Source organism: Babylonia areolata, chromosome 8 (genome assembly GCF_041734735.1).
Source record: "Babylonia areolata isolate BAREFJ2019XMU chromosome 8, ASM4173473v1, whole genome shotgun sequence".
NCBI lineage: Eukaryota > Metazoa > Mollusca > Gastropoda > Neogastropoda > Buccinidae > Babylonia > Babylonia areolata.
Genome location: NC_134883.1, coordinates 15,499,062 through 15,525,431, shown reverse-complemented (window position 1 = coordinate 15,525,431; position 26,370 = coordinate 15,499,062). Strand labels below are relative to the sequence as shown.

The 26,370-nt window shown below is 44.7% G+C and overlaps 1 protein-coding gene across 8 annotated transcripts in view; it reads left to right on the top strand.

Annotated features, from left to right (window-relative positions):
* LOC143284569 (uncharacterized) overlaps positions 1 to 26,370 on the top strand; it is a 440,969-nt gene that overhangs the window by 399,624 nt on the left and 14,975 nt on the right. For all 8 annotated transcript variants that reach the window (XM_076591363.1, XM_076591362.1, XM_076591361.1 and 5 more), the window contains one exon: positions 23,930 to 24,010. In XM_076591363.1, coding sequence (XP_076447478.1) covers positions 23,930 to 24,010 — 81 coding nt within the window. The remainder of the gene's footprint in view (positions 1 to 23,929; positions 24,011 to 26,370) is intronic.

Here is a 26,370-nt window from a genome sequence, read left to right as displayed (position 1 = left end):
GGCGTGGAGGTCAAGTGATATTATCAACATAGCTTTCTTGCAGTGCAGCATATTGTAGCAAAAAAACAAAGGCTGAAATGTTCCGGAAAACCACATTCACCATCCCAAACCCCACAGGTCGCTAGAACACGCACACGCACGCATACACGCAATCACGCATGGACACGTGCGCGCGCGCGCGCACGCGCGCGCACACACACACACACACACATACACACACACACACTAACACGAGAACTCACACACACACACACACACACACACACACACACACACACACACACACACACACACAGCACGCACACAGTTTTCTTCTCATCCTTGTCGTCGTCGTGGTCGTCGTCCTTTCAGTGATATCTTAATCCAAAGACCCGACGGCAAAGGGCAATTGCGCAGTCGGCAATCATGCACAGCACAAGCATCTGTTCGGGTTTTGTGTTTGTTTGTTGTGTGCTGGAGAGAAGAACTGGGTCCATTGACCGGTGAGGTCGTCCGCGCTTTGCCGTGACCCGTGTAATTGCTTTCACGTGATGGTCACTTCGCGCTCCTCCTCAAGTTGTGTCCCCTTTTCGCTTCCTCAGCTTCGACGAAGGAAGAAGTGAAGAAGAGGTGCAGCTCCGTCTTTCCCTACCTGACCAATCGACGTTTCACATTGGCTTCTCAGCAAGGGGATTGAGGGTGGGGGGGGTGGGGAGACCTTTTTTTCTGTTCTCTTAAACGATTTCAAGGCAGGCACATGGCAGTTTTGAAGTAGTTCGCCATGCAAACATCACAGAGGCCCGTGACAGGAGGGAGGTAGCAGCAATTGTATGCCAGCTGGACCAGTACAGTTCCCCAGCACCCCCCCCCCCCCCTTCCCCCTCCCCTTCCAACCGTGAACGACCATGCCGTTCAAGAATCGGACTCAACAGCCACTTGCGAGTCCAAAAGAGAGGGGCTGTGCAAGCTGTCGTCATCGAAACTGATGAACATTGTTGCTGTTGAACAAGTCCACTCGCACCCCTCTCTCCCCTTCCTGGATGATTTGTCTGGGCGGTTTGACTGATGACATGGGGTATGGCTCAGCTTGAGCGCCGAGGGTTGAGGTGAAGGGTTTCAGAGCACCGGCTGAGCTCCTTGACCTGACAGTCCGGGCTGTCGTGTGCTGGGGCTGCCAGCACTCTGGTGTCGCCCATGCTGGGTTTTTTTGTATGTCAGTCCTTTTGTGCGGTCATGGATTTTCAGTTTCTGTGACTGTCAAGTCCTGCTGTCTGTTCTCAGATACAGGACAGCACACACAGACACACAGACACAGACACACACAGACACACAGACATAGACACACACACACACACACACACACACACACACACACACACACACACACACACACACACACACACACACACACACGTTGATATTGATATAACGAGTTAGAAAACCGTGCTTCTGTTCAGTGCAAATGGCTTAGCGGTAGATGGTTACACACCTTCATCTTTGACGACTGTTGTATCGTATGGTTGGAAAATTCATTTTTATTCTTCACCATACCATGACCTGCGTATTAAAGAAAAGCGCGTGCTTTTATAATGTAGAGATGTCAGACGAATGGCAACAGTGCAGATAATCGTCCCTGAGAGGTGGCGTTTTCGGTAATGAACTGGCGGCGAATTGGATGATAGCTTTCCCGTCAGTTCTAAGCTCATTGGTCCAGAATGATTTAGTGTGTGTTTCTTCTTCTTCTTTTTCTCGTCCATCAGATGGACACCCCAGCCTCCATGATGAAGCCAGCTGTACGCTGAAGGTTCTCCACACAGCCGAAGAACTTCCCGGTCACCGGAGCTGGGTCGGGCCAGTTGCGTTAGTTTTGAGCTACATGTTATTAACAACGCAGAAGCGCAGATTGATAGTTCCAGTTTTAAAAAAAAATGAACGGTTTACACGGCATCGTCAGATCCATCTGATGCTGACGCGTTGACCGGATTATGCATCCCTTAAGTCTTTGCTACCAATGTAGTCGGTCCCCAGCCCCTAACTCCCCAACACCTACCCGTATCATACCGAACACGGGAGGCACCAGGCACAGTTATTGGCTCAATTAATCACCCCCAGTTGTCGCCTGTGTGTGTTCCAGCTATCTGGCGTTCTCACTGATTGCTGCCTGTAAGCTCACACAATGGCATCCCTGAGAAATGGTTATCTTTTATTACCACCTCGTCGGGAGAAACAGGGACAGGGACTAGGGGGTTAGTACTTGGCTCCAGTAGAATGAGTCACTGAGGGATCTGTTCAGACTTTTTTTTTTTTTGGTCAGCAGTGGTGTTATATTTATGTACTTTGACAAGAATAGTCCTACGACGTCAGCTGACGATTGTTTCAGGCCAATGAGTTGAAAGGAAATTTGAAACCAAGGTATTTTTCTATCTTTTTTTTTTCAAATTAGAGACAAACTTTCCCATGCAGGTCTGAACCAAAATAATGAGAAAACAAAACAAAACAATGACAAAACAAACACTCAAAACGGACCGCGTTCAAACACCACAGTGCCTCACACTGTTGCCAAACCCAACAGTTACATAATTGTCGTAAAGTAGCCAAGGATCTCCCACGAATAACGAGGAGTAAGTATGTAATCATTATCTTTTGCTTCGTTTACTTAAACATAAGAGGTTACATGACATGTATACAATACCATATTCATCGTTCCCATATTCTTCGTTCCCTTCCTGTGTAAACCACGTGACGTCCATTCGATCTGGACTTGGTGAACCTACTGAAACAACTCGGGCTTTTAACGTCTGGGGTTTGGCATTTGACGTAAATGGGGGCTGTATGGGTCTAAGAAGGTATGGTGGATCAGCTGAAGACGTGGAAAACCTTTCAAGGATAGGTTTCAAATGACTGTCATTGGAAACTCGTAATGAAGAAGTCAGTCGCTCAGGAATATATCGAAACGAAAGCACCCATGCATGCACGCACGCACGCGCACACGCACAAACGCATGCGCGCACGCGCGCGCGCACACACACACACACACTCTCTCTCTCTCTCTCTTCTCTCTCTCTCTCTCTCTCTCTGATGATGTTCGTCCTTCGGATTCAAAGATGACCATGGCTTCAAATATCAGATGGAAAATCGGTGGTTGTAGGTCCGGAGGTGACTGATGAGGCCAATGATAATAATAATAATAATGGTATTTATAAGGCGCAAAATCTTGATGAAATCAACTCTAACGACTGGAACTGACAATCACAAACGAGATTTTTTTGTTTGTTTGTTTGTTGTTGTTTTTTGTCCGTTCGCTTTCATTGAATAACTTCCAAAAAAGTGAACCTCACCAAAGAAATAGTACAAAGTCTTCAAACAAGATACGTTCACTGACAGAGAGTGAGTTCTCTGTATTAAAACAGGAGGCGGGCAGATAGCGAGAGGAAAGAGAGATTGGAGGAAACAGATAAAAGTTCTCTCCCATTATAACTGTTTTATTTTGTTTCAGTTGAATTGGCAGTTTGCTGTTACAATCCCTTCTTCCACATGTATCAGCTTGGATGAACTAAGTTATGGTATATACACAGGACTGTGGCAAGAAATTTTAAAAGAATTTTTTTTTCTCCTCCACGAAACCCAACAGTTATCAAGACCCTTTTTATTGATCAAACAGCGCCCCATATACCCTACAGCTTGCATAGAAATGAAATGCGGCTCTGCTGACTACAGTCATACGCAACACAAATCTTTTGCTTGTGGGCAGAAATCCGCTATCGACCCGCTAGCGTCTCTCCATTGGCTGTGACCACGTAATTGCTTTCACGTGTCTGTCACTTTCCCTCATCAGTTATCCCCCTTCTTCGCTTCTCCGGTGTTGGAGGCCAAGAAAGGAAGGAGCGCAGTTCCATCCAGTTAGTGTCGCAATTTCATATGGGCTTCGCAAAAGGAAGATGCCACCTCCCGTCTTATTCGAATGCTCTCGAAGCATGCAAGAAATCCCGCTGGCTACTTTGTATGCTCAGTCTGAGGCGTTAAACGAGTGTGGTGGAATTTCTTCACTGAGAGCAGAATGATTTTTTTTTTTTTTCAGTTTCAGTTTCAGTTTCACTTTCTCAAGGAGGCGTCACTGCGTTCGGACAAATCCATACACGCTACACCACATCTGTTGAGCAGATGCCTGACCAGCAGCATAACCCAACGCGCTTAGCCAGGCCTTGAGTGCATGCTTACATATTTGTGTACCTATGAAAGGGGATTTCATTTTACGTAATTTCGCCAGAGGACAACACTCTCGTTGCCATGGGTTCTTTTTCAGTGCGCCAAGTGCGTGCTGCACACGGGACCTCGGTTTATCGTCTCATCCGAAAGACTAGACGCTCAGTTTGATTTTCCAGTCAAACTTGGGAGAAAGGGCGAGAGCGGGATTCGAACCCACACCCTCACGGACTCTCTGTATTGGCAGCTGAGCGTCTTAACCATTCTGCCACCTTCCTCCGTTTTTTCAAACCTCGGTTGACAAGAATTAGGACGGGAGAGAGAGGCAGGGACTTGTTAAACGATTTATTTCATATCTGCATCCTACACTGAAGTTATTTTGAAGATGAAAAGATTGACTGAGAGAGAACACTTCTGGTCTCGCTAGATTTTTTTTTTTAATAAAGTCAAGTCTTCGTGCAGCTAGTTAGTGCTGACAGATCCGAAAGCTTCGCTTGTCAACGTTTCGTATTCCTTATATGTACAGGCAAACAAAAGACAGGCTGGTGGAGAGGGAGATGGAGGAAGGAGGGGCGAGCGAGGGGTGTGAAAGGGTGGAGAAGGGGGCACCCAGCAAGCATGCCCCCCCCCCCAACCCCCACCCTTTTTTTTCCCCCTACGTGCAATTTCTTTTCCTATCGAAGTGGATTTTCAGTTTCTACAGAATTTTTGCCAGGGACAACCCTTTTGTTGCCGTGGGTTCTTTTACGTGTGCTAAGTGCATGCTTCACACTGGACCTCGGTTTATCGTCTCATCCGAGTTACTAGCGTCCAGACCACCAGTCAGGGTCTAGTTGTGAGGGGGGGAAATTACTGACGACTGTGGGATTCGAACCAGAGCGCTCAGATTCACTCGCTTCCAAGGCGGACGCATCTCCGCTAGGCCATCACTCCACTTGAGTGGAATCCCTTTCAGCAGCGTGTTGTGTGGTGATGAATGGTGCATGGTGCTGTGGGAAGGGCACCGCTGTGAAGTGGTTATCTTTTGTTCCCGTCTCTCCGGGGGGGTAACGAGGGAAGAGTTCCAGGCACTGGGCCATGCGGGGCTTTAGCAAAGGGACGGCTGCTAACTGATCAGATGCGGAGGAGACTTGAGCTGGATGGTCTTTTTGACAGCTGGCATCAATTGATGACAGACAGACTGGAGACTTGGACTTTCTGTCATTGTCCCCGTCTCTGTCTAAAAACAGCCTTGGTTCAGACTGTGGAAGAGCTTCGTTGAGGTCTGGAAGGTTGAAGGGTCAAGGACTCGACACAGCATTGCGGCAGGCAGTTAAAAAGAAAACAGTCGTGCCTCTCTCTCTGTCTGTCAGTCTGTCTGCCTGCCTGCCTCTCTCTCTCTCTCTCTCTCTCTCTCTCTCTCTCTCTCTCTCTCTCTCACACTCCTTGACTCCTTGACCTGGCCAATTTCCATCTTTTTTTTTTAATATGTTTTTTTTTTTTGGTTAATCGTACTGATTGCCCAGCGGCGGCTTTCTGTTGAATTATATCTGTGCCAACTCCAGTTATACGCAGCACACATCTTTGTTTTGTTTTGTTTTTGGGGTTTTTTTTTTGGGGGGGGGGGTGCAGGGTAGGGGGGGGGGGAGCCAGAGGTGTGCGATCGACCGGATAAGTTTTCAGTGCTGGCTGTGACCCACCTAATTGCCTCCACGTGGCTGCCGCTTCCCCGCTTCTCAGTTTTCAGTTTTCCCCCCCTTGCACTTTTCCTGATTCAGTGGCCGAGAAGTGGGGGGGGGGGGGGGGTGAGGGGGGGGGGGGGTTACAAGTTTCCATCACTCTGGTATCGCCATTTCACGTGGACTTCTCGATAGGAAGATGCCCCCCCCCCCCCCGCCCCCCTCCACCTCCAGCCTCCCCACCCGTCTCCTCTATTTCAGATGCTCTTGAAGTATGCAGAAATTCCGCTTATTACTTCTGACTGCTCACTTTGAGGTGTTAAATGAGTGTGGTGAAATATCTTTTGCGGAAGACAGAAATAGAACGCTTTATTTTATATAATCAATAACCCTGGGTGGAGGAATGTGGTGTGTGTGTTGTAGGGGGGGGGGGGAGCTGAGTGTTGTTAGATAACTATTTATCGTCTGGTTTCAGTCAGTTGTGAAGATGAAAAGAGGGGGACTGAAAAACAGAGACTTATGAAATGACCATCTTATCTTTATCGTTCGAATCCATTTCTTGAATTATTTTGAAGATGAAAAGAGAGGGGGCGAATGGCAGGCACTTTTTTTTAGAAGGGGGGGAGGAGGACGGGGGCGTGGGCGGAGGGGGGCAGGGGTATAGATAGATGGGTGGGTAGGTAAGACAGAGAGGCAGGCAGGCTTAGATTCTTTTTTTCTTTTTCTTTTTTTTTTTCCTTATGTTCAATTTGACATACAGCGTGCACGATTGTCATCAGCTCCTCAGTGTGTCGTACAGGTAGCCGGCTGACATGCCTTGGCAAAAGGACTTGGATGAAGGGAGGGTACCAACCACCATGAATAACAGTACTCAGCATTCTGTGCCTGTGCACTCAGAGTACCAATGACGTTCTGGCTGGGCACGCTGCCTTAATCGGGCACCCCCTGAGAAATGGTCCTCTGTTCCCCCCAGCTCTGTGGGAGTAACAAGGACAGGGGCTCTGGGACTTAAACACTAGGTAGCCTCAGGGAAGTTATTGCTCCCGACAGATCTTGGAGACCATGCCCTGAAGGGTATTTTGACAATGGACATCAGTTGAGGAACTGTGGAGAAAGTGGCTTGCTCTCTCTCATCTAATCGTCTCTCCTTCCAAACGTCTTCAGTTCAGATTGAAGAAAGAGCTTCATGATGAGTTGAGGGCTCGAGGTCAAGGATTGACGCGCACACCAGGAGGCAATTAAAAACAGAATGGCCAGTATTTTCCCTTTTCTCTGGGACCAAACCCTAGCAGTTACCGAAAGGCCCTTTTTTCTGCTCTTTTACAACGTACCCATGCCCGCAGCTCGTATTGAGACGGAGCTGTGCAAGTCCTTTTTTTCATCTTTTTTTCCCCCCCGCTTGGGGGCAGAGATCCGCGATCGACTCGATAGCTTTTCTCTGCTGGCTTTGACCCACGTAATTGCTGTCATGTGGCTGTCGCTCCATGCCGCCCAGTTGTCTCCCTTTTCACTTCCCTAGGCGCTGGGTGGCCAAGAGGCGAGGGAGCGCAGTTCCATCGTGTCAGTGTCGCCATTTCACAGGGGCCGCTCACAAGGAAGCTGTCCCCCTCCCCTCTTATTCAAATGCTCTCAAAGCATGCGAGAACCCCGCTGGTTATTTTGGCGGGTCAATTTGAGGCATTAAATGATTGTAGGGGGGAACGTTTTCGCTGAGAGCAGAATTAACGATTTTTCTTCTTTCTTTTTTTAAAAAACTCTGGTTCGAGGGAATGTGTAAAGGGAAGGGAGGACAGGGGCTTGTGAAATAAAGATTTATCATTCGGTTCCAGAACTGAAGTTACTGTGAAGATGAACAGAGACTGTTAGGGATGGGAAATGGGTACGTCCTTGTCTGAAAACTAGGTTCTACTTTCTTATCAATCTTTTTTTTTTTTCTTCATTTCCACTAAGTGTGTTTTCACTGCACGTGTGCGTTGTGACGGTAGCGCTGCATGAGCAGCAACGGCTGCCACAGTGAGGTGGATTGAAGGATGAAACGATTCTAGCACAGGTTTATACCATTCGTTACGTAACACTGCTGACCTGGTTGAAAACTTCCTTCTTTTTCATTTCCTTCTAGCCTTAAAGTCTCTGTTCTTCGTGGAGGTTTTTCCCCCTGACTTTTTTTTTCTTGTCTTATATCTCTTTTTTTTCTTTTTCTTTTTTTTTCTATTATCCTATTGTCTTGTGGCGAGAACAGACAATTCCCAACAAGTTTTGTATTGATAGACTACTGGCATGTCTCGCCCCCCCCCCCCCCCCCCCCCCAAAAAAAAAAAAGAAGAAAAAAAAAGAAAAGGCTGAAGGGGAGGTGTCTCCCCACCGACATGAATAAATAACTCCCAGCAGTCGTCTGTGCTGAGATAAATGACGGTCAGGCATGTGCATGCTGCCTCACTCGGGAAACGGCAGCCCTGAGAAATGGTCGGGTTTTGTCCCCCTTCTCTTCGGGGGCTGGGGGGACGGAGTTTCTGGGACTCCGCTGTTTACGGCTTGAGAGGAACTGATGGGTTCTGACAGATGGATCGATGGAGACTGTGGACTTGGATAGTTGTCGAACAAGTTGGCATCAGTTGACGATGATTATTCCGGTCGCGTGCCCTTGGCGGTGCTTTAGGCGATACCACCACTCCCCTTATTCGTTTTGTCAAATATATTAACAGAATGTAATCACGAGATTGTAGGTTGTTAACATGCAGATTGATAGCCCAGAAAAGATGCAGCTCGTGCTGTTCGTGTTTATCTGGAAACTGGTTTGTCTGGATAAAAAAAATACTGGTCGGTCTGTTGATTGATTATCATCCTTGACCAGCACATTGCATTGATCCTCGTTCAATTTATTTAACTCACTCAGTACGGCCAGTCCTCTCTTCTCCTCTACACAGACCCCTCGGATGTCCAGTGGGTGTCTCTATGACCCAACCTTTAGCTTCCGTCGTCAGAATTGTGGTATTCTTTGTCAACATTCACCTCTTCAGTGTAAGAGCCTTCCACTTGTAATATTTTGATGGTTGTAATTGGGGTGAAACGCTGTTAACGTCGTCTCTTTCGCCGTTCGTATGGAGAGAGTTAATAAATGCTAGCCGTGTTATTTAAAACTGAGGTGGTTTGTTTCATTGACTGACGATTTAAAAACAAACTGAGAACAACAGGCCATAAAGCCAGTTTTCAGTTACTGACCAGAGTAAGCCAACTACAGCTTCTTTTCTGATTGAACAGGGCTATACTTTAAGAAGACGGGAGATTCAGGAATCAAGTGTGGTTGTCAGGCGTCCCTCATCCCTCTTTCATCAGACGATCAAAAAGAAAAAGAAAAAAAACCCATCTACCCCACCCCCAAACCAGACCTGTCCACAACGTGTGTGTGGTCTGCAATCACACACGACACACATCTTGGCTTGAGAGGAACTGATGAGAGATCTTCAACATTGTGTATGCATACTCCCGACCCACATAAAAATATGCTTTCGTAACCCGGTCGTTACACACTGCTTGTTTTCCCTCCATATTTTTTTCTTTCTGTTTTTTTTTAGCTGCAGCAATGAATAAGGAGTGGCTGTTACGTTCAGTCAGTGTGGGTATTTGCCCAGGAGTGTTTTTTTTTTTTTTCCTCGCTTGTTTCCTGTTTGTTTTTTTCTTCTTTTCAGTTGACTCCTTTTCTCCCTTCATGAGTTATACGCAGGCTTTGGGGTCGTGTGAAGACCCTGCTGGTTATTTTGACTGACGATCACTTCCACTGATGGACAGAACGGATTTCATTAAACTGTCAATCACGCTGAAGGCAAATTTTTGTTGTGTTTGTCCTTAAGAATTCTTGTTTGTTTTTGTCTGTCTGTCTGTCTGTCTGTCTGTCTGTCTGTCTGTGTGGTGGTGGTTTTCTTCTTGGGGAGACTCCATGAGTGTTAGCAGTGTAAGTTGACGTGCGCAATAGCCGAGTGGTCAAAGCGTAGGACTTTCAATCTGAGGGTCCCGGGTTCGAATCTCGGTGGCGCCTGGTGGGTAAATGGTGGAGATTTTTCCGATCTCCCAGGTCAACATATGTGCAGACCTGCCAGTGCCTGAACCCCCTTCGTGTGTATACGCACGCAGAAGATCAAGTACGCACGTTAAAGATCCTGTAGTCCATGTCAGTGTACGGTGGGTTATGGAAAAACGAACATACCCAGTATGCACACCCCCGAAAACGGAGTATGGCTGCCTACATGGCGGGGTGAATAAACAAAGCGGTCATACACGTAAAATGTTAAATGTTACATGCTTGTCTGAGTGTTTAGGTGTGCGTGCCTGAAATCTGAATGAGACAGAAAACGAATGATGAGCACCCAATGGCAGCCGTCAGTCGGCTCTACCCAGGTAGGCAGCCTGTTGTGTAAATGACTCCGTGTTTGTAAAGCGCTTAGAGCTTGGTCTCCGACCGAGGATAGGCGCTATATAAGTATCCATATCAATCAATCAATCAGTTGTTATAGGATATCGATTTATCGATTTGAACGTCCGTATTCACTCGTACAGTGATTCTATGGAGAGAAAGAGAGAGGCAGAGAGGGGGAGGATCGGTCGAGGGGGGCGGGGGGCGGGGGGGGGGGGGGGTGCCCCCATGTGACGGGCATGAAGGTGAAGAGGCACCAACAATAGTGCTGCATCATAATTATCAAAGATCAGAGACGGGTGGTCACAAAACGTCATGCAGAAGATGGTGAGCCACTGATGTGACGTCATTTTGGTCCCTGCTCTGTGGGATTGCCACCATTCTCATCAACCCCCCCCCCCCACCCCCCGCTCCCCCCAGCCCCCTCACCACCCTCCCCCCTTCACCTCCTCACCATTAAAAAAAAAAAAAATTTCAATCGCTTGCTTGTTCAGTCTCATTCCCTCTCCCTCCCCACCCCCACCCCCAAATACATTGTATTTGAGAAAATTAGAATATACACACATCGCTCTTGCTGGATCCCTTTTTTTATCACTTTTTTTTTATACTCCCAGACCAGATCGCGGAAGTTCCTGAGACAACCCCCGCCCACCCCTTCTGCCCCCCCCCCTTCTGTCCCCTCTTCTGTACCCCCCTTCCACACACTGAAGTCAAGTATGCATCCTGCCCAACAGCTCGCACAGGATTATAGCTGCTCAGACTGCAGTCATACACACAATACACAACTTTGCTGGAAAAGATACCCACTTCCAATGTCCTCAAAAACTTACAAGAGTTACAATGTGAAAAGGGGGTTGAAGGAGGAGGAAGGGGGGGGGGGGGCGGGGGGGGGGGGGCGAGGGGGGTTAGCAGGAAGAGATTTCCGTGACTCGGCAGTCAGTTTTTACCTACCACCGGAGGAGTATAGGGACTTGGTTTTTTTTTCGGATTGATCCAAACTACACAGTTTGAGAAACTGGGCGGAACCGAAATCCGACCCAACAGAGAGCTGCCGTTACATCAATACAGCTATATATATATATATATATATATAGAGAGAGAGAGAGAGAGTGTGTGTGTGTGTGTGTGCCTGCCCTTTCCAACATCCCTTGACCCCCCTTCCCCCCTCATCCCCCCTCCATCCATCCCCCCTCCATCCAGAGAAGTGCATTAACTCCCTTTCCAAGCCGGAAAAGTCCACAAAGCAAGGCAGAATGACTGTGCGGGGGTCTGCAATCATACACCACACACACACATCTTTGCCGGAGGGGGTGGGGGTGGGGGGGAGGGGGGAGGGGTAGCGGAATTGGCAAAGGACTCCAGAGAGCTGTTTCGAGCTAACAGTGTTGGCCCTGCCCCCACCCCACACCCCCCTTCCACTCTACCCCCCCCCCCTTTCACCCCACCCCCATATAACTGCATGCTTTCATCACCTGCTTGTTTCTTTGCTCTCGGGGATTTTCTTCTCTTTTTTTCTTTTCTTTCTTTTTTTTTTCTTCTTCTTTTTTCTTCTTCCACTTTGTTTGGCCTGAGCGATAAAGAAGCGGCCTTCCATCCAGTTAGCAGGGGTATGGTTCCCATTGGGGTTTTCGGACTGTAGAACCCCTCGCCCCAAACTCCCCCCCCCCCCATTCCCCCCTTCCCCCTCTCCCGCCGCCCGCCCTCCCCCCCCCTCCCCTCCCCCTTCCTGTCTTAGGCGAATGTTCTTGAACTGTGCAAAGATCCTGCTGTTTGATTTGACCGACGTATACTTCGGCCACTTTTGACTTGACAGATTTTAAAAAAAAAAAGAAAAAAAGGGGCATGGTGGAAGTGTAAATCACACTTTTGACAGATTTTGTTTATTTATTTTCCTTTCCCTTTATTAAAATTTTACTTTACATACATAAAAATAATTTCAATTTTAATTTTCCATTTCCCCAAGGAGGCGTCACTGCGTTCGGGCAAATCCATATCATATAATCCATATAATCGCTACACCACACATGCTCAGCAGATGCCTGGCCAGCAGTGAAACCGAAAGCGCATTGTCAGGCCTTACTTAAGTGATGTGTATAATTATATTGTTTATCTAGAGTGGATTTCTTATATATAGAATTTTGCCAGAGGACAACGCTTTTTTTCCCCCGTGGGTTCTTTTCCTGTGCGTCAAGTGTGTGCTGCACACGGGGACCTCGGTTTATCGTCTCTTCCGAATGACAAGACGCTCAGTCTGATTTTCCAGTCAAACTTGACGAAGGGCGAGAGAGGGATTCGAACCCAGACCCTCGCGGACACTGTGTTGACAGATGAGCGTCTTAACCACTCTGACACCTTCCTGGACAATATATATATATGTGTATGTGTGTGTGTTTGTGTGTGTGTGTATTTTTGTATTTCTTTTTATCACAACAGATTTCTCTGTGTAAAATTCGTTCTGCTCTCCCCAGGGAGAGCGCGTCGCTACACTGACAGCGCCACCCTTTTTTTCTTTCTTTCTTTCTTTTTTTTTTTTTTTCCTGTGAGCGGTTTTATTTATTTTTCCTATCGAAGTGGACTTTTCTACAGAACTGTGCCAGGAACATCCTTTTGTTGCCGTGGGTTCTTTTACGTGCGCTAAGTGCATGCTGCACACGGGACCTCGGTTTTTCGTCTCGTCCGAATGACTAGCGTCCAGACCACCACTCAAGGTCTAATGGATCGAGGGGGAGAAAATATCGGCGGCTGAGCCGTGATTCGAACCAGCACGCACAGATACTATCGCTTTCCTAGGCGGACGCGTTACCTCTAAGTCATCACTCCACTGTGTGTGTGTGTGTGCGTGTGTGTGTGTGTGGGGGGGGGGGTGACGGGAGTGGAAAATACTATGGAAGTTGGGTAGGTAATTGCAGGACAGTGGAGAGGGGGGGCGGAGGGGGGGGGGAGAGTCAGTCTCCACGTAGCGTGTGGGCAATATGGGCTGCTTCAAACGGTCAGCTGTACAATGATGATGACGGTAATGATGACGATGATGATGATGATGATGATACTGATCGGAGAGACAGACAGACAGGCCGGGTGGTCGTGAAAGGATGAACCAGGATGAGGGACTCGAACCGCCACAGTGGTTACGCCATGTGGGACGGAGAAACACGTTATGTACCCTCCCTGCCTTCCCTTATCTCCCCCCCCCCCCCCCAATCCCCCCTTCCCCCCACCCCACCCCGCCCCGCCTGCCCCCTCCTTTTCCCTCTCCCGTAAATGTTTAACTCACTCAGTACGGCCAGTCCTCTCTTCTCCTCTACACAGACCCCTCGGATGTCCAGTGGGTGTCTGAATGACCCAACCTTTAGCTTCCGTCGTCAGAATTGTGGTATTCTTTGTCAACATTCACCTCTTCAGTATAAGAGCCTTCCGCTTGCAATATTTTGATGATGGTAATTGGGGTGAAACGTCGTCTCTTTCGCCGTTCGTATGGAGAGAGTTAATGTTTATCAGAGATATAATTTGCGTGACCAGTCTCTACTCCACCACTCTCCACTCCCTTCACACACTTAAAATAATATAGAAACTACCGACTACTATTTTCTTTAGTAATGTGTGTTTTTCCAATGTTGAATTGCACAGGTCTGCTGACTGCCATTTCTGGTACTTACTCCTTCGTCGTTGTTTTTCCTATCACGATTTACTTCTGCAGTTTAGTGAGGAACCAGATGATCAGTGACGGGTGTGTTGTTTCCTTGCATGATGTCTGCAGGCCAGGAGCTAAGGGCAGAATGGTGAAAACGCTTATCTGTCAGTTCCAGTGTCCGCCGGGTGGGGGTCCGGGTTCGAATACAATCTCGCTCTTAACCCCAAGTTTGACTGTGACTGAAAAATTCAAACTGAGCGTCCAGTCATTCGGATGAGACGATAAACCGACGTCCCTTGGCAACATAAGTGTTGTTCCGTGGCAAAATTAAGTGGAAGAAATCCACTCTGATGGGTGCACACACACACACACACACACACGCACGCACGCACGCACGCACATACGCACGCACGCACGCGCATATATATATATATATTTAGAGAAAGAGAGAGAGAGAGGGGGGGGGGCGAGGGAGGGAGAGAGAGAATCATTTTCTTTCTTTCTTTTCTTTTCTTTTTTTACTGTTTCTTCTTTTTTTTTTACGGTATCATTTCTTAACTTTCATGGGCACTTCTGTGCATTTGGATGCAAATCCATCGTTCAGTACACACACACACACACACACACACATACACTCTCTCTCGCTCTCTCTCTCTCTCTCTCTCACACACACACATGTATATATATATGTGTATATATATATACATATATATATATGTGTGTGTGTGTATATATATATATATATATATATATATATATAATTTCAGGAATCATGTGCACCAAAAATGAAATAACATTTTAACCCCGCCTTTCCGCGCTTTTGATTTATCTAAGGACGCGCTTTTCAGATAACGTAATACGTACAAGCGCTATTAGAAAAGGAAAAAAAAAAAAAGAAAAGGAAGAAAACAATAACAGAGGCGAAACATCATACACTCTGATAATGTTTGTTTGTTTGTTTTTGTGTCTGCGTGTTTGTATTTGTGTCTGCGTGTGTGTGTGTGTGTGTGTGTGCGTGTGTGTGCGCAAAACTGTGGCTGCGTGTGACGCGGAGAAGGACAGGACAGAGAGCAGACATCCGGCTCAGAGCGTGTGTAGAGAAGCAGCTGACAGAGCGGAAAGAAACGCTGTCTCCACACCAAGGTCTTCCACGAAGGCAGATTTCCCCGGAACGCTTAGTGCCCACTCCGTTTTATCAGAGCATCCGTTTCCTGTCAGATGTCTCAAGTCAACAGCATCCGCATGGCCACTACCACTGCACTTGTGCTTAATAATGATCTATTACGCTGGCCAACTGCGAAGATGCGGTATTCCCAAATTGGAACTCCATACAGGGCCTCCCTGGTGTAAGTAGATGACGTGTTGGACAGAACGTAACAGGTCTGATTGTTGCCACAACTCATCGAACACTCGTCACCGACAACATCGAACAACGCACACATGATGACTCAGTCTTTGTTCTCCCCTTGCCTTGAGTATATAGGTTGTGCACTGAAATGCCATGTAGGTATACGATTCCACAACGCACTGTTCAGAATCTTCAGTTTGAAAGAGTTCATGCATCGTCATTGTCTCCCCTTTCAGACTCACAGCATTTTGACTGTGTGAACCGCACTGTCGACTTACACATAATTTTTTTTTTTTCGTTTCTCTGGCTTTCACTATTTTGATAACTCAGCTGACTTGCGTGGTGTATAGAGAAATTATAATTAGACGGGTGATAAAAACTGGACCTTGAAAATTGCGCAGGTGTCGTTTTGTTTGAAAGTGCCCTGCACCAATCCATATACTAGTTACAATTCGGCGCAACACGTGCATTGCATACCCTGTGGTGGGTGTCTCTGTGTGTGTGGGAGGGAGTGGAGGGGAAGGGGGGGGGGAGACAGGATTTGTTCGTGCGGCTACATCTCTCTCTCTCTCTCTCCATATATATATATATATATATATATATATATATATATATATATATGATGGAGTCTCCTGTCGCACCGACGGATGAGTAGGCAGGCAGGCTTATCTGTCGGTGTGTGTCCTCATATGGGAGAAGAGGCCGATTCTGGATGCGCAGCACTTCCCGCAGGTGTTGCAAGGGAAAACGTCTCCAGAAGTTGAGCCCTGCTTCCTTCGCTCACACTTCTCCTTAATGGCCAGCGTTCTCTTGTTTTCAAACGTCTTTATGCCACCAGAGCACAGTATCCTCCAGCGAGAGCGGTCAAGGGCATCAGTTTCCCAGAAAGCGATGTCTCTCTCTCTCTCTCTCGCTCGCTCTCTCTCTCTCTCTCTCTCTCTCTATATATATATATATATATATATATGTACATGTGTGTGTGTGTGTGTGTGTGTGTGTGTGTGTGTGTGTGTAATTTTCCCTGAGCCAGAATAAGTGCCTAAGTGTGCACAAACTTGCATGATTGCTTTAACAGGAACGGGTTTTTTGTTGTTGTTTTTGTTGTTGTTGTTTGTTTTTTGTTGCTGTTGTTTTTTTTAGCAGTGAACGACGCAACAACAACAGCAATAACAGCAACAAGAACATCAAATCACACAAACACACACACACAGGCGCGCGCACACACACACACACACACGCATACACACACGTACACAGGCACGGACACATGAAACATTTCACATGCAAAAGAGTGCGGCAGTCAACTTGATATACAAATGAAAGTAGGCCTTCACATTGTGGGTGGTGTAGGAGGTGTTAAAAGAGAGTGATATTTTTCCTGACCCATTGGTTTCGTATTACTAGCAAGGTCAAATGACCCATAGTGTGATGAACCAAATCGGAACTCTGACACACACACACACACACACACACACACACACACATATATATATATATATATATATATATATATATATATATATATATATATATATATATATATATATGCACCAGTAGCAAGCCCGGTCTGAAACAAAATTATAGCCACAAGTTTTAAAGACACGAATAGTCTGCTGTTTAGATATAGGCTATAGGTACACCTCCTATATATATGTATATATATCATCTTGTTTTCAGGTCGAGCGATTTTTTTTATAATAGATATTGCTGTGTTTTGTGTCAGCGCGACACGTCATTCAGCCTTGCACTCGCACGAGTTTCTTTCTGTCTGTCTATATTTAGATATTTATTTCTAAACGTTTCTCCTTTGTAGCCGTCTCTTGACACGGCTAGATTTACGATCTCCCAGCACCGTGGGCGGGTTATTCTGTTTTCTAAACTGATGTGAAGTTTCTCACACTCTCGTTCAGTCGTACATCTAAGATTAGGGCAACATATTTCAAATTGACAAAAAAAGGAAAGCTTTTTTTTTGTTTTTTTCGTTTTCTTATACACACGAACACGCACGCACGCATACGGGTGTGCACGCTCTCACACGCACGTGAGAGCACACACACACACACACACACACACACACACACACACACACATGTGAAAGACAGAGACAGAGCAATCAGAATTCAAAATTCCACACCGGAAAATCCGCTGTGACAAAAAAAAAAAAAAAAAAAAAAAAAAAACCAGTAATACAACGTACCGTCAACAACAGAATGAATAAATAGATAAATAAATAGATAAATGAATAGATAAATGAATAGATAAATGAAAAAGAAAAGAAAATGAAACAGGACTGAAGGCCGGAGACAGCGGTGTTGAATTGTGATTGCTCGGTCTGACCGGGCATCGCGTACAGGGGCGCTGTACTGAAGTGTCTGCCGACAACGTGATCACCCCCGAAAAGGCAGACGCGGAGTTTTCCACATGAAAATGATCCAGCAAGGTCTCCCTTCTCCCTTCCTTCCTTACCTTCTTCCTTCAGGTGAACACCTTCATCTTGTATGAAGATTACTTCACACTCAGGTGGAGGGGTGCGGGGGAAGCACTCTGAAAACATGCTTTATCTCTCCTTTCTTCCCTCTCTATAACCGCCAGAGGATTCCATACACCTCTGTAATCCCCGTCGCTGGTGCAGTTTCAGTTTTAGTTTCAGTTCAGTTTCTCAAGGAGGCGGCACGGCGTTCAGAAAAATCCATATACGCCACACCACATATGCCAGGCAGATGCCTGACCAGCAGTATAACCCAGCGCGCTTAGTCAGGCCTTGAGTGCATGTATATATATAATTATATATATATATCTTTTTCTTTCTTTTTTTTATGTGTGTGTCTATCAGAGTGGATTTCTTACAGTTCCAGAATGTTGCCAAAGGACCACACTTTTGTTGCCACGGGCTCTTTTACAGTGCGCCAATTAGTGCCTGCATGCTGTACAAGGCACCCAAGTATATCGCCTCGTCCGCATGACCAGACGATCGGTTTGATTTTCCCAGTCAAACTTGGGACAAAGGGGGAGAGCGGGATTCGAACCCAGACCCTCACGGACACTGTATTGGCAGATAAACGTCCTAAGCACTCTGCCACCTTGCTGCTGCAGGTCATGTCAACTTGACATCGGGGAAGTGAAAGATAAGTGTCACACTGACGACATCCGATTCTTGTTGTTATTGTTGGAAGAACATGAGGAACAGAGATAACAACAAATTCTCAATTAACAGAATTTGCAGCAAGTAAACAACAGCCCCTAAAATAAGTCAGACGAACAGATCAGGTTGGTGTGACATCATTTCTCAAAACCTACCATTCTCTTCATCGAACAAGGTTCACATTGTCCACGGGTGTTTTTCAAGGTTGAACACCCCATTTTCGTTTAAAATGGTTACTTACAAGCATCTCTGCAGTGGGTTTTTTTGTTTGTTTGTTTTTTTGGGTTTTTTTTCTTTTCTTTTCTTTTCTTTCACACACACACACACACACACACACACACACACACATTATCAAACAGGATAAAACTGAACGCTTTTATAACTAAGTTCAGCAAAGATGTTAGATGCATATGTGGAGAACATATATCTAGCAACCATATAATATTCGAATGTCAGAATCTAAAATGTTTTTTTTACCAGACTTCACCAAAAGTTCTTTTGAATGTGTTATTAACAATTCCAATATGTTATTTGCTGTTGCAGAAGGTTTGCTGCGTAGTCCAATAGGACATTTGTTATAGTTGTTTGATGTTGGCGTTTATAACGTTTCCATTTTCCCTAGCGTTGTCTCTCCCTATTCACCCTCCACACATACACACACTTTTACCCCCACTCCCTCCCACAACCCCTACCCCCACGGTTTGTTTTTTTTGTTTGTTTTTTTTTCCGTCTAATATCACTTCAGGTGGAAAGACGTTAAACTGAAGACGAACGAACACACACACACACAGAAAGAGGCCTATATGTATGTATGCCTGTAAATCCGGAGGTCCCAAGGCCGTTTTTGATTTCGCTGGGCGTGTAACGGAGATGTTGCTCAGTTCTGGACAGCATGAATGAAGAGACTTGAGTTCCGAAGAACTGGAGTTGGTTGATTAATGGTACAATTTCAACATCTGTTCTGGAAGATGGGTTGTTGGTTCTTTGCGTCATCGTTCGCTGCGTTATTTTTCTTGTTTGACGTATTTCTCCCGCTTGGTTTCGTGTCGATTGGAGTCTGCCTCAGTTTCGTCGTGAAACACTGCACTGCATATTCTGCAGGTGAACTTCCTTTGTGGTTGTTTAATATATAGGATATACCAACTATCAAAAAATAGTTCTTCCTCTGTATCATTATTAGTACTGTTTAACCAGTGGTGGGACGTGTTTTGGGGCCGATATTGTTGATTTCCTTCATTAATTATATGCCAGATGTGTTGCAGTTGTTTGTAATATATATATATATATATATATATATATATATATATATATACATACATAATATATATATGCTGATGACACAAAGGCTTATTGTGGAATGTAAAGAAAAGCAAATTCTGCTTAACAATGATATATGTAAATTGCTGCATGTTGGTAAATAACCCCAAATACACATCATAATTATCAGCCCTGATGATCTAGAAGAAACTGATTAGAAAAAGATTTGGGAATTTTGGTGGATAAAAATAACTTTTGAACAGCACACTACACAGTAAGACTACAGTAAAAAAAAAAAAAAAAAAAATAATAATAATAATAAAGGAAAGAAAGAAAAAAAGGGGGGAAAAAGAAAAGAAAAAAAAGGCAAATAGAATAGCAGGCATGATAACTCATTTTATCCAGTTTAAAAAAATAAAGATGTCGTGGTGCCATTATTTAAATCATCAGTAAGACCAATCCTGGAATATGGTAGTGTGGTATGATCCCCCTACCTTTGACTTGATATAAAATGTACAGAGAAGATTTACCAAGGAAATTATAGGAATGGACAGCATTTCTTTCGAAGAGAAACTAAGTAATTTGAAACTCCCAAGCCTTGAATATCGCAGGATTAGGGGTGTTATGATCGAGACATAAAATTGTACATGGACATTATGATAAGAGCACAACATAAATTTTTTTCACTCTAAAGGACAGTACTCATACCAGGGGACACCGTCTACAACTAATGAAGACATCCACCGAACCAGACTTTTTTTTTCTTTTTTTTTTTTTTTACTGACAGGGTTGGTAAGTTGTGGAGTAATCTACCCAGTCACATTGTCACTGCAGGAACACGTAATAGTTTTAAGATTTTATTAGATAAACACTGAAAGGATTATTGTTTGCAAATAAGTTTCGCCACGGGAGGCTAGCCATGACATCAGTGATTGTGCACTCTAATAAACAGTTAAAATACGGGAAAAAAAAGGAAAGGAAAAAAGCCCTAATGATCAAGCAAAAGGTTGATAAAGCCAAAAAGCCGTGACACATGATATGACATGAGATGATATATGATAGTAACAGACAAGCAGGGTACCCTTTAATCAGTTGATAATATAGATCTCTTTGGTTTTGTGGGAAAACAAATTTAAAGGCCAGACCCCGACAGAGTGATGTTGGATGTAGTATACACATTGTTTGCATGGTCCTCTTAACACCACATATCTAGTGATGTTAGGTGTAGTATACACATTGTTTGCGTGGTCCTCTTAACACCACATATCTAGTGATGTTGGGTGTAGTATACACATTGTTTGCATGGTCCTCTTAACACCACATATCGAGTGATGTTGGGTGTAGTATACACATTGTTTGCATGGTCCTCTTAACACCACATATCGAGTGATGTTGGATGTAGTATACACATTGTTTGCATGGTCCTTAACACCACATATCTAGTGATGTTGGGTGTAGTATACACATTGTTTGCATGGTCCTCTTAACACCACATATCGAGTGATGTTAGGTGTAGTATACACATTGTTTGCGTGGTCCTCTTAACACCACATATCTAGTGATGTTAGGTGTAGTATACACATTGTTTGCGTGGTCCTCTTAACACCACATATCTAGTGATGTTAGGTGTAGTATACACATTGTTTGCGTGGTCCTCTTAACACCACATATCTAGTGATGTTGGGTGTAGTATACACATTGTTTGCGTGGTCCTCTTAACACCACATATCGAGTGATGTTAGGTGTAGTATACACATTGTTTGCGTGGTCCTCTTAACACCACATATCGAGTGATGTTAGGTGTAGTATACACATTGTTTGCGTGGTCCTCTTAACACCACATATCTAGTGATGTTGGGTGTAGTATACACATTGTTTGCATGGTCCTCTTAACACCACATATCGAGTGATGTTGGATGTAGTATACACATTGTTTGCATGGTCCTCTTAACACCACATATCGAGTGATGTTGGGTGTAGTATACACATTGTTTGCATGGTCCTCTTAACACCACATATCTAGTGATGTTGGGTGTAGTATACACATTGTTTGCATGGTCCTCTTAACACCACATATCGAGTGATGTTAGGTGTAGTATACACATTGTTTGCGTGGTCCTCTTAACACCACATATCGAGTGATGTTAGGTGTAGTATACACATTGTTTGCATGGTCCTTATAACACCACATATCGAGTGATGTTGGGTGTAGTATACACATCATTTGCATGGTCCTCTTAACACCACATATCGAGTGATGTTAGGTGTAGTATACACAGTTTGCATGGTCGTCATAACACCATATATCTATGTTATTGGTGGTTATTATTGTGTCTGTGTGTGAGGGAGGGAGAATGAAATTTATGCGTGCAATATCTACTGAAAACAGGAGAGAGAGAGAAAGAGAGAGAGAGGAGTTGACATTCATGGTCACTCCATAAGCTGTCGGATCACGGTTTATTTTTTGTCAGCAGAACAGCATGTGTCAAGTCGGCATGACCTTTGTGACTGGATCCCAGGGGCTGTCTTTCAGTCTGTCTGGCATTCTGTCTGGCATTTGGAACCGATAGGCCGCTCTCACTGTGTTGCCTGTAGACAGGCTGATACTGTCCTCAGCGGTGAATGGAAATGGAACGTAATGATATCATGGCGTGCTGTACAATATTTTGTAAAGTGAAAACAGAAAAAAGTGATTGTTTTTTTGTGTTTGTTTCTTTTTCGTTTTTTTTTTATCTCTTAAACATCGCCCTCTGTATTTGTCACAGTGTGTGTGTGCGTGCGCGTGTGTGTCCCCGACACATTTTGCCATAGGCTTTAAGTTCTCAAGCCCATGGGATTCCAAACCATGGAGAATTAAAAACCAAAAGTTCTAAAACAAACCCAAGATAAACTGTAAAACACTCTCTGTCCGTTTACCTGAACATATGTGCGATTTGGGCCATTTCATCAATAATCAATGAACTGTTTACCAGTCTAGATTATTTACGATTCTTTATTTATTATGACCGGGATGTAGCCTTACACTGTGTATACAGCGCATGCTATATTTTGGTGCAGATGCATGGAAACGTATGGGTAATAAAGGAATGTGTACACGATATGTGTACAGAGGTAAAATATAATTATAAGTGTAATTGACTTGGTCATGTACGTACACCTGCACTACACATGCTGTGGAGTAGTGGCCTAGTTGTAACGCGTCCGCCAAGGAAGCGAGGGAATCAGAGTGCAGGGGGTCGAATCCCAAACTCACCATCAGCCAGATCTTCCTCTCCCTCTACTGGACCTTGAGTGGTGGTCTAGACGCTAGTCATTCGGATGAGACGATAAACCGAGGTCTCGTATGTAACATGCATTTAGCCGGCACACGAAAGAACCCAACGGCAGCAAAAGTGTTATACCTGGCAACATTTTGCAGCCAAATCCACTTTGATAGGAAAGCAGCTACTCTTGCTGGAAGAAAAAAAATAAGTGGTGCTGCACTGTAGAGACACTCTGTCTGAGGTGAGAGAGCAGGCCGAATTTCACAGAGAGAAATCTGTCGTGACAAAATACATAATACACTGCTGTATAAAATACATAATATACTGCTGTATACATAATACACTGCTGTATAAAATACATAACACACTGCTGTATAATACAAGATACAATTCGATACTATGCCACGCGTGAACTGAAACACACACGTTCTGCGACCATGAGGAGGGCTGGTGACAGGATCATCAGAGGTTTCAGGGTCAGTTCTTCCTGTGGGGGGTCAGGATCTAAATGAAGCCATGATTCGCAGCAAAAGGGGGAAATCCCACACGCATTGTGCAGTTTAATAAACCGTTTCATTTTTTTTTTCCTTTTCCGCCCCCCTGGAGATGACTGATTGAGCTTTGTTCATAAATCTTGCGGAATCTGTGGATAACTCTGTTGATTCCTGTGCCAGTATTCTTCAAAATATGCCGTGCAAGCTCCACAATGCAACAGGTAGGCTACGCAGCCCTTGTATCAACAGAAAGCCACTGTAAACGACAATATATCTATTTCAATAGATAGTTGTGTGTGTGTATGTGTGTTTCAATAGATAGTTGTGTGTGTGTGTGTGTGTGTGTTTCAATATAGTTTGTGTGTGTGTGTGTGTGTAGATTCAGATACTGTTGTATTTCAAATAGCACTCATCACTACGTTTCTGTCCCATTTAATTATGTTGTCTGTATTTCAGTTCGAACTCTTTTTCCTTTAGTTTCTACGGTTTCAGTCCTTTGGCTTTTTCCAGTGAAGTTAAGTTTAGTTTTTTTGTCTGTGTTTGTTGCAGTCTGCCTTCAGCGCTTTCGTGCGAGAGAGACTGACCAAACACGTGCGCCCTGTGGAACGAAGCTTTTGTGCGACAGAAGACGTGAGTATACTCTACCTCAGTATGCTGCAGGATTCATTTCCTTTCCCAAGGCATAGCGGATTTTTTTTTTTTTTTTTTTTGCTTTCACTATTACCAGTACAGCTTTATATTGTTATGCCATTCCAGTCCATTTACTAAAAAAAACAAACCAACAAAGAAACCGAAGTCAGGGTATTTATATACCATGTATATGTATGTTCTTTCTCTTTTTTTCCCTTTTTTTTTTTTTACTCTGTGTGTGTTGTGTTTGTTTGTGTGTGATACTGTGGCGATGAACTGATGAAGAGGTCATCCCAAAGGTGTGTTCTTGGTTATAAAAACATAAGTGTGACAGTAATTCACTACTTATACCCAAATTTCTCTTCCGGGGTTTTTTTTGAGGCTCTATAATGTACAATCAAACTTTTCTTGATTTTTTTTTTTTTTTCCAAGTCAAGATTTCAGCTCCGACATGACCCCGGCTTTACGGTTGATGGGGCTTTAAACAAGATAAAAGTTTGTCCTCTGACCGAAAAGACGACAGTACTCCAAACCAACTGACGGAAGGAGGGGATGAAAAGGAAATGCAATGCAGCTCATGCGTGTGTTCGGTCCACAAATCTCCATGTGTTGTCCACTACTTGAGCCAGCCACTCCATCGAGTGATCGCCTGGAGCCACGCGCCTGTCTTGGAAGCGAGAGAATCTGAGCGCACTGGTTCAAATCATGGCACAGTCGCCAGTATTTTCTCCCCCTCCAGTAGACCTTGAGTGGTGGTCTGGACGCTAGTCATTTGGATGAGACGAAAAACCGAGGTCCCGTGTGCAGCATGCACTTAGCGCATGTAAAAGAACCCACAGCAACAATAGGGTTGCCCCAGGCAAAATTCTGTAGAAAAATCCACTTCAATAGGAAAAACAAAAACAAAACAAAACAAAACAACAGCAGCAAGGACAAAACTGCAGGAAAAAATACCCCCAAAATGGGTGGCACTGTCAGTGTAGCGACACACTCTTCCAGGGGAGAGCAGCCCGAATTTCACACAGAGAAATCTGTTGTGACAAAAAAAAAGATTAATACAGTACAATACAATACAATACAAACGTACAAACCTTTCGCTGGTTTGAATGACATTATCAATCCCAAGGGGGCAAGATCTGCCTTCATGAAAAATGAAAGCTAAAATTTCTGATGAAAGATATCTTCTTTTTTTTTTTTTCCTAATGAATGAACACTCATCGGAGAGAAAAAAAGGTCATCCAGTAACAGCTAAGAGTTGCATACAGTGGACTACCTTTGCTAATGGGAAATAGCAGAAAATTCCAACATATCTTGATTAAATCGGCCAATTCGTGGATTTTCTGGAGGGAAAAAACAAAGGATTTCTAGGAAGAGGGCGTGGGGGACAAACTAGAAGAAGAAAGAAGAAAAAAGAAAAAAAAATATAGTGGAATGTACTATGCATTTTCTTACGGTCTGCGCCAAATGAGTTAAGAGCTGTAAACTGAAGCTTGTAAACGGTGTACAAAATGGATCGTGTTGTGAGCAATGTTAGCTGTGGACAACTATAGTTTTTTTATCTTCGGCTTCTACCACCCCACAACTACTACTTCTGCTTCCACGGAACATTATCCTGGCATTGGACGTGATTCTTACGACACAGAAAAAACAACAAAAAACTAAACAAAACAAACACACAAAAAAGAAGAAGAAAAAAAAAAGCCCACTCATCCAGCCCTTCAGTTGTGCACAAAAGCTCTCTAGACACCAACAACAACGGATACCCTTGATGGCAAACTAACACTGCATCATGCAGCACAAAGTATCACTCACACATGGGGATTTTTGCCCTCTTTCATGTGTAATTATCTTGCGCTTATAGTGTCACGATGTGCTAAATCAATCCCCCCAAAACCAACAGCCATCAAGTATCCCACACCCACTTTTAAACAACAACCCCCCCCCCCCCCCCCCAAAAAAAAAAAAAAACACAAAAAAAACCCAACTCTTTCGCTGGTTTAGGGGACAATGGACTAATGTCATTATTGATCCAGTCTAATGGCTGATCGGGTTGCTGATATGCGTGAAAGGGGGTGTGGGGGGATGATTTGGGGGGGGGGGGGGGGTTATGATTCATTTTTTCCCCCTTTTTTTTAACCCACAACCCCCACTAATTGGTGGGGAAAACCAAACTTGCAGGGTCACTGTAACAGTGCAGAGCAAATGATGAAATGCTCGGAGTCAAAAACTCTGGATGGCGGAATGATGGAAATGGGGGAATCAAGTGGCCCCACTTATTCTCCATGTCTTCATGTATTGTAGTCAGGCATATCACGCCCCTGCAGCATCCATGCATGCAACACTCACGCACGTGTGCACAT